Source organism: Chlorocebus sabaeus, chromosome 20 (assembly GCF_047675955.1).
Source record: "Chlorocebus sabaeus isolate Y175 chromosome 20, mChlSab1.0.hap1, whole genome shotgun sequence".
Taxonomy (NCBI): Eukaryota; Metazoa; Chordata; class Mammalia; order Primates; family Cercopithecidae; genus Chlorocebus; species Chlorocebus sabaeus.
In genome coordinates, this window is record NC_132923.1 from 39,048,438 (window position 1) to 39,069,045 (window position 20,608).

General features: G+C 35.2%; 1 protein-coding gene across 3 annotated transcripts in view; it reads left to right on the forward strand.

Moving 5' to 3' along the window:
• The window catches only part of DPYD (dihydropyrimidine dehydrogenase), an 844,938-nt gene that overhangs the window by 377,621 nt on the left and 446,709 nt on the right, over nucleotides 1-20,608 (forward strand). For all 3 annotated transcript variants that reach the window (XM_007977863.3, XM_007977867.3, XM_037982468.2), the window contains one exon: nucleotides 7,354-7,538. In XM_007977863.3, the coding sequence (XP_007976054.3) occupies nucleotides 7,354-7,538 (185 nt within the window). The remainder of the gene's footprint in view (nucleotides 1-7,353; nucleotides 7,539-20,608) is intronic.

A 20,608-nucleotide genomic window follows, 5' to 3' on the forward strand; every position in this document is an offset into this window, starting at 1 on the left:
CATGATCCCCAATGCTGAATTTTAAGAGACTGTAGTGAGTCTATTTATTCTGATTTTCTCTTGCCCCCGCACCCAAAGTCAGAAGCAGCAGGACTTTGGAGACAGAAATAATTGGATTCAGATACTGCCTCTGCTACCTCTTGGCTTTATTGAGGATGATAATATCCACCTTCAAGGGTTCTTTTGTGATCTAATAAGATATTCTATGGAAATATGCAGCAGTATGCCTGCCATGTACTAGAGATCCGTAAGTGCTGATTGATTATTTTTTCTAACATTCTTCTTTAGTTGACAGTGACGTTAATGGAATGTAAGAAGTAACTAGGATAAAATTTTCATTGGATGGATTGGCACAACATGTTAACTGACTGAATGTTGAGATATTTGAAAACAAGATTCAAGGATTATACTAAGATTTGTGAGTTCTATTTTTAGTTTTGAAGAAGGGAATTGGGGCCTGATGCGATGGCTCATGCCTGTAATTCCAGCACCTCTGGAGGCCGAGGGTGGCATATCACTTGAGGTCAGGAGTGGTACTGGCCAACCTGGTAAAACCCCGTCTCTACTGAAAATACAAAAATTAGCTGAGCGTGGTGGCAAGCACCTGTAATCCCAGCTACTTGGGAGACTGAGGCACAAGAATCACTTGAACCTGGGAGGTGGAGGTTACAATGAGCGGAGGTCATGCCACTGCACTCTAGACTGGGCGACAGAGCGAGACTCCTTCAAAAAAAAAAAAGAAATAAAGAAGGAAGGAAGGAAAGAAGGAAGGAAGGAAGAAAAGAAAAGAAAAAAAGGGAATAGGAAAAAGCAGTCATGATGATTAAAAACTCATCATGAGGACAGGTGGAAAAGCAGAAAGTATGATGTCATGGAAGCAAAGCTAAAAGACTTTCATGAGGAAGAAGTGGTTATCTGTTGAATTTTCCTGAGAAATCAAGGAACACAAGGGGGAGGAACATTAGGTGCCTGTCCAGCTTTGCCTTTGCATGACCCTGAGAGTAAGGACCTCCTTAAATTTTGTTCTTTGGCTGCCTCCTCACCTCACCCTATTTCAGGCACTGAAGCGAGATGATCACTGAGAAGAATCACTGAACTTGGCAACCTGGAACCAATTAATCATCTCAGTGAAAAAAGTTTTAGTGAAACTTTGGAGGCAAATGCAGATCTGGAATGGTTTTAAGTTGGGAGGTACTACTGTACATGTATGTACCTACATATGGGAAACCTCTAATTTGCAGAGAGTGACTGGTAATGGAGAAGAGAGTGGATATAGCATATGGGGGCAAAATTCCTACCAGGTAAGAGGAGAGGATTCTTAGGCCCATGTGGAGAGACTGGTTTCTAGGAGGGAGAGTTCCTTAGTGGTATTAAAAAGGAAGAGAGAGAGTGAATGTATAGATCCAGTAGGTTTGTAGTTTTGCTGATGGGAAGACAAGAGAGTTCCTATGTGATAGCTTTTATATTCTCTGTGAAATGTGGGACAAGGTCTTCTCCTGACAGTGGGGCAAGAGAAAGGAGTCGGGTCTGTAGAAGGTTTGAGGAGTGAAGCAGAGGTAAGACTGGTGCTCACAATGAGTAGAGGAGGTGAAAAACTAAGGTCACCAATAATAAATCATGAGATGGGAAAGTCCAGAGGAAGCATGTGAACTGAGTCTTGGATGCGATGATTTGGAAGGGACATTAGAGCATACAAGTTATAATCTTAAACAGGCATCCAGAAGTTCCAGAATAAAAGGAAGAGCTCAAGGGAGAGTTCGAGGCCATCTTTATAGAGATGAAATTGAAGGCCCTAAATGACTATGATTTCTGACAGAGAAAGTGCAGTGGACTGAATATTTGAGAGCTGAGAAGAGGAAAATGAAGAGGTGAGGAAGGGCTAGAGCCCAAGAAGAACCATTTAAAGATAAGCAGAGCCAGGGTAGAAGAGCATTCTGCAAATCAGAGAAGGAGATCAAATTAATGTCATTCAGCTGTTGGATGCTACAGAAAGGCAAAAGGGCCGAAGACTAAGGTCACAGAATTTGGTGACCATGGAGACCATACTTTCATTTGAGGAATAATTTGGTGGTTAGACAAGTAAGCAGTCTAAGTATATGACTCTGAGAAATTGGTAAAGGAAGATATAAGGATGTCAGTGAGAAAAGATAACCATGTCAAAAACAAAGTTTTTTTAAATAGGAGAGGAGAAAATGACAAATACAATCTACTAAAATGAGTAAGAGACAGTATTTGAGGACCTGCAGGAGCAGGAAGGTGCAGAATCAAGGTTACCTTTTGAGAGACTGGCAGAAGGAAAACGATGAATCTTCATTGTGGAGAGCATACTGATTAAAGTACTGAGAGGTGGAAGGGAGATGTGAAGACAAAGCTCAAACCATCCAGACTTGATATTCTTAGTTGGAGGCATTCTCTGGTTCTGGCCCTTCCTTACCCCAGGTTATTCTATTTAAACAGAACCCTGATATCCTGGCCTTGTAATTAGAATTTATTTGATCTTGCTGAGATTTTGCTTTTAGCACTGCCTTACTGAGATTACTCCCTCAGCTCGCCTTTTAGTTTCATTGTGCTTTGGTCCTACTCAGTAATAGGTTATGTAAAAATTAAACAACAAGGACATAGATGAATTCATCTATGTTTTCAAGGTATCATTTTATTGTAAATGTTGAAAGTTTTTATTCTCCCCATTATTTTATAACACACCAAACTCTCCAAAGAATACTAATAATCCTTTTTCATTATGATATCTGTTGTATTGTTTTATTGTGTATGGAGAATTAATTTATATTTGTGTACTAAAATATAACATTCTTGACATCTTTTTATAAACACTGAGAAATATACTTGTCATATGCTTGTGGGTTTCTCTTTTACATATATGACAGCACAGCTACATCAGTTTAATTGACCTTGGCAATCTGCATCTGCCAGTGATGTGTCCCTGAGGGACGGTTTCTGCAATTTTAAGCTGTGGCTTATTGAAGAACTTGTGTGTCACAATACCATTAAGTCTGTATAAAAAATCATTTCATGCATAACATTAAATTGACTAAAAGTTCCAATTTCAAAACCATTTCTTGTTATAAAGCTACCTCAGAGTGTCTTTGTTTTTTAAATAAGCTCATTTGAACATAGTAGTAATTAAAGCAGAAATTAACATAAATCTTGAATGTTTGGTATGAATTAAGGACGTTTTCATTCTTTATAAAGACTGCATAAAATTCCAGGCACCATATCTTTTAACAAATTTCTCTCCCAATTGAAGAATAATATAGACTGTGAATAAGCATGTTTTGGGATTCTTTTTCAAGTTCTTTTTCTGTTCAACTATGGAGCTCCTGGGACATATGCCACAGTCTCCATCAAGAAGCAATCTCATGGAAATCTGTGAGAAAACTGTGCATGAACATAACAGAAAATCCCCCTCCCCATTTTATAAACAAGAAAGGAATAATACAATCCTTCTATTAATATTCATTTAACACTTCAGAGAAAATGGCAAGCAGTTATTTGGTTTGCAAATGTAAATATACATTTTTCATCCACTTATGCTTTCACTCCTTCCAAGCTGGGTAAAGACAGAACAGAAGATTTGCTTCTGAGATTTATTTTTATTGTATTCCAAGTTAAATGTATCAGCAGAGATGTAAAAGAGCTGTGGGGAGTTCATAGAAGAACAGTTACGATGAGGGTGAGCGTCTTCTTCATAAGGAGCAACTAAATAAATGAATTCCTTTCTGAGAAATTATGAATAACATGCACGTGGATTTTTTCACTGAATCCTTGATTTTAGTTCTAAGCTTAAAAAACAAATAATTAAAATAATGGCTATATGTTAAAAGAATTGTTGAAATTAGGAAAAGTATTTATCTCCATAATCAGATTTAACAAAGTTTCAGTAAATTCATATACAGTATGAATCATATATGAATATTATGTTTGCTTAAATAGAGTCCACTGTATGTACAAGGAAATGATCCTAACCATTTGATGTTCAGTCATTCTTGGTCATACAATCATTCTTGGTGCTTGTGATACAGTCATTCTTGGTGCTTAGTGCTTCTGAAAGAAAACATTTCTGACCTGCTGTAGCATTGCTTATATTTATAAAAGTTGTCCATGTTCTACTTTCTTAGTGATCTTTTTGTAGATATTTGATGAGCCAAATATTGGGCGTTAAAATATATACAGATGATCTCTATTTTGATTGATGTTAGTAACCTCATAACCAGCTGTGTGATCTCTTGGTTTTTCTTTTTATTTCTGGAATGAAATTAGGAACATGTTAAACTTGAAGGTCTCCAAAATATGCAGGAGGAAATTTGGCAGTTAATTTTCAAAAGGAGGCCGAGATGATTTTTAATATGAAAGAAGATCCTTTTTCTATTTTAGAATAGAGTATCAAAGAATTGTTTGATTTATAATGAGGTTAGCTGGATATTACAAATGATAAAATAATTAAAACAGTTGATATTCAGGTTTAAGACTTCAAAGGGTAAATATATATTGAGGAAAGAAAGCTTATTTTTAGAAGTATACATGAGTATTACGAATGTTTAGGGACACATAATAACACAATGCATATACAATAGAAATGCCTGTGAACAGAAGAGTGCTTTTAAATTCACAAATAAATGCCCCTAGGGTGGCTTATGATGTTGGTGCTAAATATTTTAAGAAATGCAAAGTTACTTATTAAACTCAGAGTAACATTTCCTGACTACTTATTAACCGAGTTTGTGACAGGTGGAGTGTTAAAGTGAATTGTTCTATGTGCATTTTTTGCATCCTAAAATATGGTAAAGCACATTCTTCAAGAACTTCAATTTGTGAAGCATTTATTCAGCACCTCCTGTGTACAATTCACTGTGCTCAAGTGAACATTCAAATGTTATGAAGCCTGAAGCTTATACAATTTGAGAGCTCTTCATTAAGAAAAGGAAAATTTAGAGATCTGAAATTAGGCACAGGGCTTTGAAAGAGTCCCATGCAAGTGAGGGACCCTACTTGAGCTTCAGTAACTTCACAATAAAGTTATCCCTTCACATCTATGGGGGCTTGGTTCCAGGATCCCCCGTGGATACCAAAATCCATCTATGCTCTCAAGTCTGTTACAGAAAATGGTGTATTATTTGCATATAATCTACATATATCCTCCCATATACTTTAAATCATCTTTGGATTACTTATGGTATATCTAATACAATGTAAATGCTGTATATATAGTTGATATACTATATTGTTTAGGGAATAATAGAAAAATGTATGTACATGTTCAGTACAGACATAAACATTCTGTTTTTTTCCCAAATATTTTCAATGCACAGTGGATTGAATCCAGAGATGTGAACCCATAGATACAGAGGGCCAACTGTAAACATATCTTTGACTCTAATTGATGTCGTGGGACTCAGAGATAACTAAGGAATTATTCCTATCCTGCTCAAGCTTAGAGTGAAATCTGTACTTTAAAAAAAAAAAAAAAAAAAAAAAAAAAAAAAAAGCTTTTATCTCCTAGTGATAAAATTTTGAATTTCTAATCTTTTTAATAATTATCTTTATTTCATATCTCTTGTAGGCCAAAGTTTTGGAAACATAAAGTCATTTCTGATAGAACAGAATTTATTTTTACCCCTTGCTGCTATTTATAAAGCTCATTACATACATCATTCAGTGATGGTGTGTTACAGTTGCCATTATTAAAATAGGTTGAATTGATGAGCCATACTCACTATTGACTTTCTTACAACTCAAGTAACTGTCAACAGATGATAGTGATGATCTGTTATGCAATGGGGAACAAATGATAAAGGTCTGTTTTCATGTGACCTTTAAAAACATTAGAAAAATTTCCTCAAAATGCCATTCTGCTTTGAAAGTAATTGCATGAATATTTAATTTTTCTCTCAGTGAAAGATGAAAAAACAAATAGAAACAGTAGAAGATTTTAAAATAAAAACCTGAGTATGATATCACTGACCCGTCTACTCATTCATTCATTCATCCATCAATCCAATGAGTGTCCTCTGCTTCAAGAACTGTAGTGTGCTCTGTAAAACAGAGGCAAGCAGTGTGGACACATTCCTGTTCTCATGGAACCTGTGGTCTTGTGGGAAAAACACAATCAACAGTAATCCCTCAATAATTTTCTACAACACTAACATTCTTTAAATAGAAAGCTACAAATATATACCAATGTTTATTTTATTTCTTTTTTTTTCTCTATTTTACTCAGAAGAAACTGGTTTTAGGTGTCAAAATAACATTTTTTATATTTGGCTCTTTTGCCTTATACTTGATTCATAAATCATTTCAACAACTAACTTTTTTGTTCCAAAATCTACCAAGCTCTCCTCCTTTACTTTAAGTTGTGATTAATTTTTTCTCTTTTGAGTTGGAGTAAAGAATAAGGCCCTTAGTCTGAGATGCTTTGCTTAAAAATTATGACATCATTACCTGGAGAGAACATTTTATCCTAAACACTGGCTTACTCAGTTTACTCCATCAAATGGGGTGTTGTCCACCTTTCTTCATTTCTTCTCTTGTTCAACCCTTTCTCTAAATTGCATCCATTGATCTCTTCCAAATATCAGTATTATGCTTTCAAAATATTCGTTAGATATTTTTCTTAAAGAAGCACAACCTCATTCCTCTTCCATGACTCTTTTAAAATCATTGGAATGCAGCATATTTAGCAAATAATTGCGAAACTACTTTACAGAGCAATTTCCACAAGGAATTAATGGTAATGTTTGCATTTGTTGCTTTTAACAAAACAAAGCAGAAATTGCTGGCTAAATGTAACTATATACTAGATCCATTAAATTGCTTAATAGTAAGTGCAAATAATTTAACGAAAACGTTAAATATTTTGTCTCATTTTGCTTTATAAACTGTTTTGTTGTAAAAAGGAGATTAGCCATTGACCTGAATTCATGATGTAACTTTCAAAAGTGACACACATGAACAAGTTTGGGATGATATGAGTAGTAAGAGATCTGTAAAAATGATGGCTATGAATGAAGTTTTAGAAAACGTATTTTGTATGTATTTAAAAGGTTGTACTTTCCTTCTTTATAGATCCATACTTCGTAGACGTAAATGTCTGCTCTGAAACATTGACCAAATCTGTGGTCTTTAATTCCTGTATGTGAGGTGTAAAGTTAAGTCAGTGCACTTCAAATGTGTTGTTAACGCCAATGTTTTGTTAGCTTTTCATTTTTACAGTTTACTAAAAACTTGTTTGAATCCCTGGAATAATAATTAAACCATAATTTTTCTTAATTTTAAAATTATTGTTATGGAATTGTCTGTTGATTAGTCATTGTCTATTGTTTTTCACTTTTTTTCCAGTAAAAGAAGCCTTGAGCCCTATAAAATTTAACAGATGGGGTCTCCCAGAAGTAGATCCAGAAACTATGCAAACCAGTGAACCATGGGTATTTGCAGGTGGCGATGTCATTGGTTTGGCTAACACTACAGTGGAATCAGTGAATGATGGAAAGCAAGCTTCTTGGTACATTCACAAATATATACAGGTAGGCATTTTTCATCATTTCCACTTAATTCTTTTCCAATGGATAAATACTTCATTTATTTTTGATACTTATCTATAAGAGCATTTCTATACGGCATATATAAAATATGTCACATACATACTTACTTGGATAAAAATTTTAAAATGTAGACTAGGTAGTAGAACTGTTTAGTTGATTAAAAATTGGGCCAGGTGTGCCACCTAATGCCTATAATCCCAGCAATTTAAGAGGCTGAGGTGGGAGGATGCTTGAGCCCAGGAGTCAAGATCAGCCTGGGCAACATAGTAAGATCCCATCTCTACAAAAAATAAATTAGATGGGCATGGTGGCACATGCCTGTGGTCCCAGCTTCTTGGGAAGCTGAGGTGGGAGGATCACTTGAGCCCAGGAGGTCAAGGTTTCAGTAAGCCATGATCATGCCACTTGCACTTCAACCTGGACAACAGAGATAGACCTTGTCTCAAAAAAAAAATAGAAAGAAAGAAAATGTATTATGCATTCCTACCATTTGAGTACTGTGAAGTCATTAGTCCTGTTGTGTTCAAAATATTTATTATTGCCTTAAATACATAGATCATACACTTATCAAATCTGATGGTATACAATATTATAGGACATATACTAGAATCTACATTAATTGTAGTCTTACATAGTCCAAAAATGGTTTGATCTGTTCATTTGGACCCAATAAGGTCCTATCTATTTTCCAAACTCTATGCACCTAAATGGAAAGAAGACAAACGTTTGATGCAATTGCAATTTCAGTTGCAATTCTTATTTTTTTAATTTTATTTATTTATTTTTTTATTTTTTGAGACAGAGTCTCACTCTAATGCCCAGGCTGGAGTGCAGTGGCATGATCTTGGCTCACTGCAGCCTCTGCCTCCTGGGTTCAAGCAATTCTCATGCCTCAGCCCCCGAGTAGCTGGGACCAAAGGTGCATGCCACCACACCCGGTTAGTTTTTGTATTTTTAGTAGAGATGGGGTTTCATTACATTGGCCAAGCTGGTCTCAAACTCCTGGCCTCAGGTGATCCGCCACCTCAGCCTCCCAAAGTGCTGGGATTACAGACATGAGCCACCATGCCCACCCTTCAGTTGTAATTTTTAAAAACAACTTAGTTTTATGATGAAATACAGAATGTGAAATGATGAGATGTGAAGTTGAGCGTACTTTGCCACAGTGACTGTGGTCTTGAGGAAGAAAGGTGTAACTGTCAGATCTCAGTAACTTACTTTCTGACTAAATGCTTTGTGTTCCTGAAAAATTTGCTCTTGTTAATAAAATTTTTATTCCTTCTTTTCTATTCAGGGAAGACTGCTCACACTATGCCTTTTTACCACTCTTGTTTTGGTTCTCTTGTTTGTTTCCCACATGCTAACAAAATTCATTTTATCTTTAATGCTTGCTTTAATTTATTCCTCTTTTCCATGACCATTTTGTCTATTCTAGTTGTCCTTCTCATGTTTGTGTAACTAACGCAGGACGTACTTATTTGCTAGGTAGGGCCTGGACTTGACACTGATTATATCATCTTTTAAAAGTTTGATTCACCTGCCTACTCCCACCTCCTCCTTGGCATCTTTGAGTAGTGTGGGGCTTGGATGGAAAAAAAAAAAAAAAAAAAAAGAACAATTATTTTACTTCCATGTAATGACAAATAGGAAATTTGAATGGAAATCTGATGTGTAGAGAAAGGAGAGAAACAGACCTTTAGGTATAATGAAGAAAACATGCATGTGCTTTAAAAACACATATTGCTAGGAATGATAGTGTTTGAAATATAAAATAAAAGTTGTGCCATGTAAGAGTTTTGGATTTGGCTGAAGGATTCAGACTTGTCAAACTAAGTGTTGAATTACATTTTAAAATGGAGTAGAGATGGAAGGTAGGTAAAAATTTCTGTCAAGTAAAATCAGCATTTCTACCTTCCTGCCAGGGTGTTGGATGCAAAGTGCTAAGCAGCGATAAGGCTAACAAGGTACATATAGACAAAGTGGGATGTTTCTCTCTCCACATTGTCATTAACTTAGTTCTGGTCTCTGTCACCTCTCTTGAAATTGCCTCCACTTTCTCTCCTGTCAAATCCAATACCCCTACACTGCAGCCAGAGTCATCTTTCTAGAGTATCAGTTGAATCCTAATTTGCTCATTTAAAACCCTTCATGAGGGTTTTAAATGCAAGTGGCACGATCATGGGGGTTATAAACCCTTTAAATGAGATCAGAAAAAACATGGCAATGACTTTTCCTCACACTCAAGGTAAAGGCCAAACTTCTTAGCTTTGTGATGCTGATTTGAATGTCCCCAAGCATACCGGAGATTTCTCCTGAATCCGGGCCTTTCCCCAACTCCACTCATTTCCCTCTGGTTGAGTCCCATTTGTCCTTCAGGGTTGGCTCCCTCCTCCTCGTCCAGAGAGTTTGTGACATGAACTTCCTGTGTGCTGCTTGTTTGAAGCCTACTTACTGGTCTGTCTCTTCGCAAGCCAGGAACCATGTTTATGTATTGCTGTATTCTCAAACTATTTATCTACTAAATAGGAAAAATATACAGAAATCATTTATCTTCAGTACATTTAAGGAGGAGTTAAGAAAACTAATGAGTTTGTTATATGATAAGTTCATTAGCACTATAATATTGTTTTCTCACAAATGTAGCATTGGTTAAGAAAAATTTCTGTAATGTCTGCAGTATGTTTCACAGCTCAGGCGTATGACATCTTGTCTTATATTTTACATTAGTTTGTTTTAGGGGAAAATGTTAACACTGGATAGCTTGTTTTAAAATATGATTTTATAAACAGATTATAGTATTAATCCTTGCAACTGGGTGTTTAGAAATTCTTTGTAATATGCTTTTTCAGATAAATGTGATTACCTGAAGACATCCATGTTGGGAGAAAGTGAAGGCAATTTCTCTGAGGAGAGCTTCACTTAAATTTCATTAGTTAATTTGCTCAATTACCACTTATTAAGTAATAGCTGTTGGGCCCAACACTTGACTTTGGTAGAGTACCAAAATGCGTAAATAAGAGCAGTATAATATAGTGGTTATAAATTTGGGCTCTGAACTACAGAGAAGACATCAGATGGAGTTCCAACACTTTCAAATCATATTACCTTGGACAGGTTACTTCAGCACTCCGGGGTGTGGGGTGAATAAGCAATTATAAATTATTATTATTACTTATAGTAATAATTAGAGCTGCTGTCCTCTTGGGTCTTGGAGAAGATTATGAGAGAAAGTATGGAAAGCTCTTGGTATAGACCAAGCTTTGTGACTATTTGCTGTGTATACCATTGTTGTGGGTTATTAGAAATCATTCACCTTGGATTGTTAAAATGAGATCAGAAAAAAAAATGGCAAATAGGAAATTTGAATAGAAATCTGATGCATAGAGTCTTAACAGATGAATATTGAAATAGGATACTTTAGATAATTACAAAAGCATTTTATTTATCCATTAATTTATTCATCCACATACACCTGTCAATCCAAGTCATCCATGCCTGAATTCATTCATTCATTCATTCAAAAAATACATTTTCAAAAGTAGTGGATATAATAGATGGCCCCAAATATTAGATTTAAATTTGCAATTAAGAATCCTATTGTCTAGTAAAGAAGTGAGTTGTGTAATGTAAGCCTAATACAGTATATTTAACACAATAATAAAAAACATAAAGTTAGAGAGGTAACCTGGAAAAGACAATGACTGATTCAATCTGGATGTGGATATTAGGATGTGGAATCAGCAAGGACATCACAAACAACAAGGTACAAATTTTAAAAAGAATAAGAAAAATTAGAATAATACTGAGTAATTAGACTTGCTGAGATTTAAAGAAGGCTGCTGGATAAGTTTTTATATGTTGCCCACTCCACAAGGGTACCCAGACCAGGGTACAAGCTGGCTGAAATCCAGACCAAGCTCCACTAACCAAACAATAAAACCTTTTGTTGTGCTGCTTCTATACAGAGGAAGGAGTTCCTTCCTTGAATTTTCACAAAGATGTTCTTCGCTTGCTCTGTAAGTTCTGCACTGTGCAGGCACTCCTTTTTATTTCATCAAAAAGCATAGGGGGGACTAATGGAAGCTCTGAATATAGAGATTATATAGGAAAAATCAGATAAAGGTCAGTAATTATACCAGGGCTAGACTGCCTAGCTAGGATTTTAATTTGGAGTAGGTAGTGTGGTAGGAATTGTTTACCTATAGAAGTGATAGTGTCAGATCTGGTATTAATGTGAAGAAAAGTATTTTCCAATTTGTCAGAATTTCCCTTTTTAAGTGTCATTATGTTATAATATTAAATTTACTCTTTTTAAATTACTTGTACTAATAATTCAATATGACTTCACCTTAATTGTTCATAATGTGATATTAGTGGAGTCCAGACATATTTATTTTCTTCTACCAAATGAATAAGAATTACTGAATATGTAGGATAATTTTGACAGTGTACCTAAAGAAAGAATTTATAACCGAAAGAATGACTATAGCTAAATGAATTCCTTAATTAGTTTAATTCCTTAATTTCTCTTTTCCTGTGAAACCAAAATTAATAATTTGTTGGTTAATCAGAAAAAGTTAAAATGGGAAATTGTAAAAAGGGTATACACATACATTAACCTCATCATTTTATTTTATTTTTTATTACATGAGAAGCACATGACCAAAGCTTATAATTTTAATTAAAGCATATAGATATTTTCTCATTTGCCTTTTTCTTTTAACAAAATCCAGGGCCAAGATATTTTTAAATAAAATAGCCAGTGGTTTATTATGTATCTTGCCTAAATCTATCTATAACATATTGTCTACCATTTTCATTTTTCAAAGTTGTACAAGACCTTCAAGAATCATACAATGCAGTTTTCCAGATTTTTATGTTTGTCCTGCAGTCATTCCAGTTATTTGACCAACACCTAATTTGACAGCAGTATTTTTTAAGTAACTCATTTTTATTATATCCTTTAAGAACTGTCAACTTAGTTTTCATAGAATCAACCTTCTTTCTTTTTGCTATATATAGTTTTCATATAACTAATTAATGGTTGTTTATTTACATTTATAACCAACAGAAACAGGGCGAGAAACATACAACTGACTCTTGATATGTAGACAACTCAACTAGTAAAAGCAGAACGTTCGTAGTATACAGGGGTGTCCTACTGGTTGTAAAGAATCATCTTTACATCTTTTGTGTCTCATAGGGAGGAAAACAAGGGAAGGAAATAGTCCAGTAAATCTGTCAGATGCAACCAACTTGGTTAAGAGAGCATGTAGAGGACCTCAGTTTCTTCATTACAAAAGCACCAAATAGAAGACTGACTTAATATCCAATGTTATTAATTTATAAAAACACATGGTGATATTGTGAAATTTTGGTCTTTACCCTGTTTCCTGGCATACAACTCCTAAAATCTTTGGAATCTCCAAAGTGATGAGTGTGTGTGTGTGTGTGTGTGTGTATGCTAATGAGTTGACTGATGGCTGACAGCCCATAGGTAGCTACAGGATAGGGGCTGGTCACCAGAAGGACTGAGGCAGGATTAGGATTGGGACTTTCAGCCGTGCTCCCCAACCTCCAGGGAGAGGAGAGGGGCTGAAGGTTAAGTTAATCGGCAGTGGCCAATGATCTAATCAATCATGCCTATGTAATGAACTTTCCATAAAAACCCAAAAGGACTAGGTTCTGAGAACTTGCCAATAGCCAAATATGGGTGATGGGGGTACTTCCAGGAAAGTTAACTAGAACGCTTCCATGTGCCAAGAAGGTGGCACACCCCAGCTCCACGGGTACAGAAGAGTCTGCACTGGGGGCACTTTCAGACCTTGTCCTATGTGTCTCTTCATCTGACTATTGTGTTTGTATCCTTTAAAATACCCTTTGTAATAAACTAGTAAAAGGTTGGTTTTTGTTTTGTTTTGTTTTTGTTTTCGTTTTTTCCCCTGAGTTCTGTAAGCTGCTCTAACCAGTTAATCTAACCCAAAGAGGGGGTTTTGGGAATTCCAGTTTATAACTGGTTGGTCAGCATCACAGGTGAAATAACCTGGGGCTTGCGATTGGCATTTGAAGTAGTAGGGGGCAGTTTTGGGGACTGAGCTCTCAACCTGTAGGAACTGGTGCTATCATCAGGTAGACGGTGTCAGAATTGAGCCGAATTAGAAGACATTCAGCTTGTGTCCGCTACAGAATTGATTGCTTGTTTGCTGGTAGGGAGAAATTCCCACACACCTGGTGTCAGAAGCGTGTTGTGAGAGTTTAGTAGAGAAACTGAGTTTGTTTTATCCACTCACACAGCGTTCAGAAGGTGGAGCACTTTGTTCTAGTATTAGCATATAAACAGATTTGGTTGCAAAAAGTGGAGAGAAAAAGGCTATATGGATATCTCATCCTGCCACTGAGAGAAAATTTAGAGATAGAACACAAACTTAATTATTCTAAATTATAATCCCAGATCAGAAGCTCATTGTCCCTGCAGTAGTCATGGTAGTCCTGAGAAGGAGCTCTTATAAACATGGAACATTTTGTCAAATAAAGTTGATCTATATAGAAATTATAATCACGAAACTCACTGGTTTGATGTATCATTAGAGTTATTTTTGCCATGTCATTATTCTTTTGTTAAGAATTGTTTTCAATTCACCATATTTTAGATGCGACATTTTAAAAACCACAGTATTTATTACCAGTAGTAGAAGGGAATAACTAAATGTACATGTTGCTGCTACAAAAGCAGTTGTAGTAGAAATATATATATTGAGAGACAAAAAATAAGAGTTATTAATAGAAGGATAAATACGAATCAACAGGTTGAGGGAGAAATCCAAACAAAATAATTTGTGTAGAGCATCATTTTAAATATAGGTAAGAAATGAAAAGGAAAAGATCTCTTTTCTTTCAGGTAGGATTCATTCCATGAAAATCAAACATTTAAGGAAAAAAATGCAAAGTGTAAGGACGGAGGCATCGGGGCAATAAATTTTTTAAAAATTTGAGTAGGCATTTCTAAGTGCCTTCAGGAGTCACTGCCTACTTAGTTACATACAGAATAATTGCAGTTGGATAGTTACAGAATATTGTTTATTGGCAGCCAGCATTTGAAGTCAACTTTCAACAACAATTAAAAAAAAAAAAACAAAAAGTTAATTTTTTCATTGTTGGCTTAGCTTCAATATTTCTACTACTGTATATACATGATTTTGCCTAAATACGTGTTCCTAAATACTATTCTTCTGTTTTCTTCAGCAAACTTTATCCTTATTAAAATATGCTGTATTCCTGTAGTAAGTATCCATGTTAAGGTGTTTGAAAATGTTTTGACTGTTTCATTTAGGAATCTATATTATGTCTTCCAGTTTGTCAACCCCCTTCTGAAACTAACTTGTGAGGCAGAATTATTTTAGAATACACAAGACACACACAAATATTTTGGAATGATACTGAATCTAAAATACATTCCTTAACCCTGTAAGCTCATGAAGCACAAGTATCTTCAGTTTCTTTCTCTGCAGGGTTTTTTCAGCTTAATGGTAGCTTGTGTGATATAGTATTCAAAGTTATATTGAAGTTCTTTAACAGTTACTGTGATTCTACTCAGGTGCATGTAGTATATGGGTATATTTTGAAATAGGTGTTTATTAGGCTCATCAAAACTATCATAGATGTCTTGCATTGGTGACCTGCTTTTCTACTGCTTATGATTTTTTCTGTGGGTATTTTCTTCTGGTTCAACTGAGGCACAAAAAAATCACTAGTAGTTGAGGGAACTAAGTATCTCAGGGGATTGGTAATGAGATACAGAGCCTTTAACCTCTTGGTCACTAGTTCAAATCTGCCCCAGGTCAAGAGTGACAGAAAGTCATTACCATCTGATGGCAGTTCAGTAGGCTCTGTGAAACGAATTTGTGATTTCAAGACCTAGTGGAGACAAATTCATACCATAGACCTGCAGTAGAGTGAGTACAAATGGTAGCTGTGATTTTAGTTTGAAGAGAAATGAGAAGTCCAGTCATTGCTAGATATTGCATCTTCTTTCTGTGAGCTGAGCTTCCTTTGGTGGATTTGTTAAGGGAATGGCATGAGAAAACTAGGTTTATGCGGTAATTTGGGGCCAAGAGGTGCCCATCCATAGGAATCTTTGTCTGTCATTGTTGCTAATGAGGTACAATTCAGCATCACTAAATTGACTTTTTTTTTTTTTTTTTTTTTTTGAGACGTAGTTTCACTCTTGTTGCCCAGGCTGGAGTGTAATGGTGTGATCTTGGCTCACTACAACCTCCGCCTCCCGGGTTCAAGCGATTCTCCTGCCTCAGCCTCCTGAGTAGCTGGGATTACAGGCATGCGCCACCATGCCCAGCTAGTTTTGTTGATCAGGCTGGTCTCGAACTTTTAAAAAGTGATTTTAGACTCAGATGATATTGAATTCAAGATTGAAAGTTACATCATTCATGTCTCCCATTTCTTCAATGCTCTCCATGTATATTTTTTAAAGGTTTCATTTTCCTTTTTTAATCATAACATTAATTTCATCTAATTTGGACATATGACTGAACATTTAGGGAAACCTGTTCATTCTTGTTAATCTTTCACTTGAAAAATACTTAGTTAACAAACAAGAACAGACAATTATAAAGACAATTAAAGATATGGAATTCCAAATTGAGTACCATGCAAAAAGATCATTGTGATAAAATCTAATTGAATTGTGTGCATTCATATCAATAAATGAAATTTTTTACCTTCTGTTATTTTTTGGGTTGATATTATGTGAGAAATTTGTCTTTCTGGTATCTTTAATAAACTGTCATTTTATTAACAATTTCTGATTTGGGGACATTTGAAAGGAATTATCTTTATGAAGAGGAAAAAGACATATTTACACCTGAAAATTTATAAGATGACAGCATTTTAATAATGGCATATTTATATTTTATTTTATGTTGGGGTCAGTGATTTTCAAAATGAATCCACAATGCTGGATTGTAAGAATTTTAAAGCTACCTTGAATAATGCTTATGATGTGGGAAAAAAACGTAAAGAATGATAATAACTCTGCATCATGTTAAAGATTTCTGCTCTGGACAAAAATGAACAGTTGTTGAAAATATGACAGTCAGGGATTTTAGAAAACAAACTTACAAGAACTTCTCTGTGTTGAAGTCCCTGTTACTTAGAAGACCTTCAGTCCCAACTTTAAATAAAAGATACTTGTTATCATTATCATTGCTTAAAATATCACTTTAATTCCACATCTTCAAAGGCATTTTTTTTGCCCTGAAATATACCAGTGATTTCTACACTATCTGAAGAACTATGATTTGAGAATTAGAAATTTAAATTGCACAGGCTTAATATTAGAGTATTTCCGTTACCCTTTGCAGGTTTTGAGGCAGCTTATTCGACCTTACAGTCTCACCAGGAAGCTAATGGGAAAGCCTTGCAGCAATCTTCACAGGAAAGTTTCCAAATGTCAAGTGTCATCTTTCCAGCTGTTAGATGAATGGGTAGCCAAGAGGCATTTATTTGGGTGTGCAGCCCCTGTGAAATCTGGGTGAAGTGGGAGAAAAGGCTATAATTTGGTGTTTAGTTTACCAGCATCGGTATAGTTGCAAATCTCCTAGCCAGGCAAAGGATTTCATTTTGTGGTTTAATGATTGACAGCCAGCTGCAGTGTTCTTGCACTTAAAGAATAAAAATGGCTGAAAAAATGGCATCATCGATATGTCATACTAATTTTTGAATCCTCTACTGCTGCAGATAAAAACAATCTTATCAACAGAGCTGCCTTCTTCTTCTCTAAACCCCTTTCCAACTGAGAAGAGGTAGGCTTTTGAAATGACAACTGTATTAAAATCTTGAGACTTATTGAAAAAGTGTCCTTCAGTTTAAGATATATTGCAGTCTCTTTAATTCCTGTGTTAAGAGAAGATTGATATAAATCATTGGTCACTGTCAGGTTGAAAAACAATGAATATCAATAAAAAGACAGTTTTAAATCATAATGGATTCAGTTTGAGATAGTGATAGCCTCCAAAAAATAATATTGAAGTATGTCATGGCTAAATGCTGTTTCCATGCTAAGTTTTTCCACTGGGTCAGGATCATAGTGTTGAGATGACTTCAGGTCAGTCTCATTGGGAAACTGAGCCTTTAGCTTAACTGGTACCAGAAATGTATGTGACCTCATCTTTATTTCTTGCAATGGCAAGTAGTAAAGTCAAATTTGCTTACAGTTATTGAAAAATGAAGTCATCTTCAGTTGCTTATAAATAAACATACATTAAACCCTGTAGTACTCTCCACATAATTTTCCTCTTTGATAGTACATTCAGGTTAAATTGTGATGTGTTCTTTAGCTAATATTTAAAAATAATTATTATGCATCAGAGACTTGACACGTTTTCTATTAAAAATTCTAGTAATGTGAAGCTTTTTGTGTATAAACGAGAATTTATTTTTTGTAACGTCCATATGTTCTAAAAGGAAGTCAAGGAAAAAATGAGCAATGAGGCTGTACCTAATGGAGCTATCAAAACAAAACTATCTAGTTGGTGATAGAGGAAGAAAATACCATGACTAATATGTAATTTTAATGCCTTTTATTGACTTTGTATAGGTTCCAAACTTTTATTAAATGGCAGTGTTTGACCTGAGAAGTAATTTAAAATGAAATTGTCTCTGTAAAGACAGAATATTTCCTTGCCAGTATACAGTAGATTGCTACTTCAGGCAGAGATAACCGAAGATTAGAATGGGCAGAAAAAAAATAAATAAATAACTGAAAAATCTGATCCAATACATAGGGAATCTAACCTTAGTTCATGTTGATGGAGTATGAAAGAAATTAGCCACTGTAGTGTCAACTGGTCCAGCTGGACTAGAACTGTTATGCATCCCATGCCAAATTTTCAGCGCTCTAATGCATGGAGCCCTCTGGGTCTAATGACAATGTAGCACAATAAAACAAAACACCCAAAACCTTTGGTTTGCTGCGGAAAATTTAAATACAGACTAACATCATTGTAAATTTTGACCAGAATTGTGGTCTTCTGAATTCAGTGATTTAGTAAAGTTGAATCTCAAACAAGTTGTAAAGGATCAGATCAAAAAATATCCAGGATGGTGTAATGGCAACCTGAAAGTCAGGCAGTCTGGGTTCAAGTCCTGAACTAATTGCTCATTAATTCTGCGTTCAGACTTTTGGGAATACCATGTTGCCTTTTTGGTTTTCTCACTTATGTCTCTGAGACAGAACATTGTCATCATAGAGGTGGAATTCCCAGCTCAAGGACTTAACAACTTTTAAAATCTCCAGTACGTTATCTGGAACCTCATTATTCTCATTCATGGGAGGGGAAGAATTGTAATTTTATATGGTTCGAAAACCTAAATAATATATATAAAAATTTAATATCTAATTTATTGAATACCCATTATGGTTGATTGTTTTTAGAGGTTTAGCATTCACTTTATACTCAAAATTACCTCTGGATTAACCATTTCCCCATTTAAAAAAAATGGAGAACTGTGCTGGATTTGGTTGAGATGTAGTTGGCCATGAGTTAGGAAGCTGAGGAACAGGATTTGAAAGAGTAAATTCACGTAGTAAGATAATTTACTCAGAAGAATACAACAATAATAGAATTATCTGAAAAGGCTGTAAAAAAATGTTAAATATCCTCGAAGAGATAAAGACAAGAATAACATCCATAAAAAAAAACAGAAAAAAATGTAATGCCTTTCTTAAGGTGTTAAAACTAGTTAATAGCAATGCTGGGGCTAGAACCCAAGTTTTTCTGTTCTCAGTTCTACTGTTCTTTTCAATAACCAGCTTGCTTTTTCCTCATGATGTTCTTTTCTCTTTTTCTGAGCTCCAGCTGAGCATGTGGAAGTCAGAACACATAAGTGAGTTCCTAGCAGTTATCAGAGAACTCTGCTCCAGAGTGGGGACAAGTATTGGACTTTTTGTGATTCTTAGAACCAATACTCAAAAGTTTATCTTATTTCATTTTAGATCACTTCCCATGTACTGAACAGTCACTATATAGCAGACAACATCCTGTGAGAATGTAGCCTTCAAATAGATTTTTAGTCAGTTTTGTTCTCTGTTGTATCCCTAGAACAGTGGTTACCTTATCATTGATGGTTGGCCAATGAAATGCCTGCCATGTATAGGCACTTAATAAATACAGTTGAAACAATGGGTAGGTTTTGGAAATGTTTTAGATTATGAGGACACTGAGTTTAGGAAATGGATTTTGTAAGTTCACATAGCTCATTGGTGATAAATACTACCTTAGATTACTAAAAGATCTGGTGCTTGATGGTGGGGTAGAGTTACCATGGAAACAGAAGGATACAAATGAGCATGCTTGGGCTTTGTAGTTTTTCTCATTTGATCTTCACAACCATCCTTCCCTATAGACATTGTTATTTCTATTTTGAAGTGACCTCTGGGCAACTACACTGGTTTTCTCTTCACACTCTATCCTCACCTTAGTCTATTTCAAAGAATTCTCCTTCTAGAAATATGAGGGGTAATAGGTTAACACAAGAGCAAGTATTGGCTGATATGTTGTTGACTTACAATTTTGAGCTTCTTATTCTAAGGCTTACTATTTAACATTACTGCTGTCACCTTTCTTAAATGTCAGCTTCTTTTATTTACCTTCGTCACTCTCACCTTGATCATACTGACTCCTTTATGTTACATGGATTTGCTGTCAGGCACCACCGTGAGCTGGTCACCATGCTTTTATTACTTTAGTCATTGACATCTTGTCAGCAGTATCACCACCTTTGCCCCTGGGCCTGTCAATATGGCAATTGTTACTCTTTTGATTGACACTTTTGAAAATTTGTCAACATGTTATTCATTATTTTAGGGGGATCTCTAACTTAAAATCATTTCTTTAAGTTCATTTACTGTTTTATTCTTTGAACAGACTCTTTGGTTTGTATGCAGTAGAGACTATAATAGTCTACATGCTCTTATATTAACAGATAATATTATAACTAGTAGAATGTAAAAGAAACCAATGTATTACTATAATTCA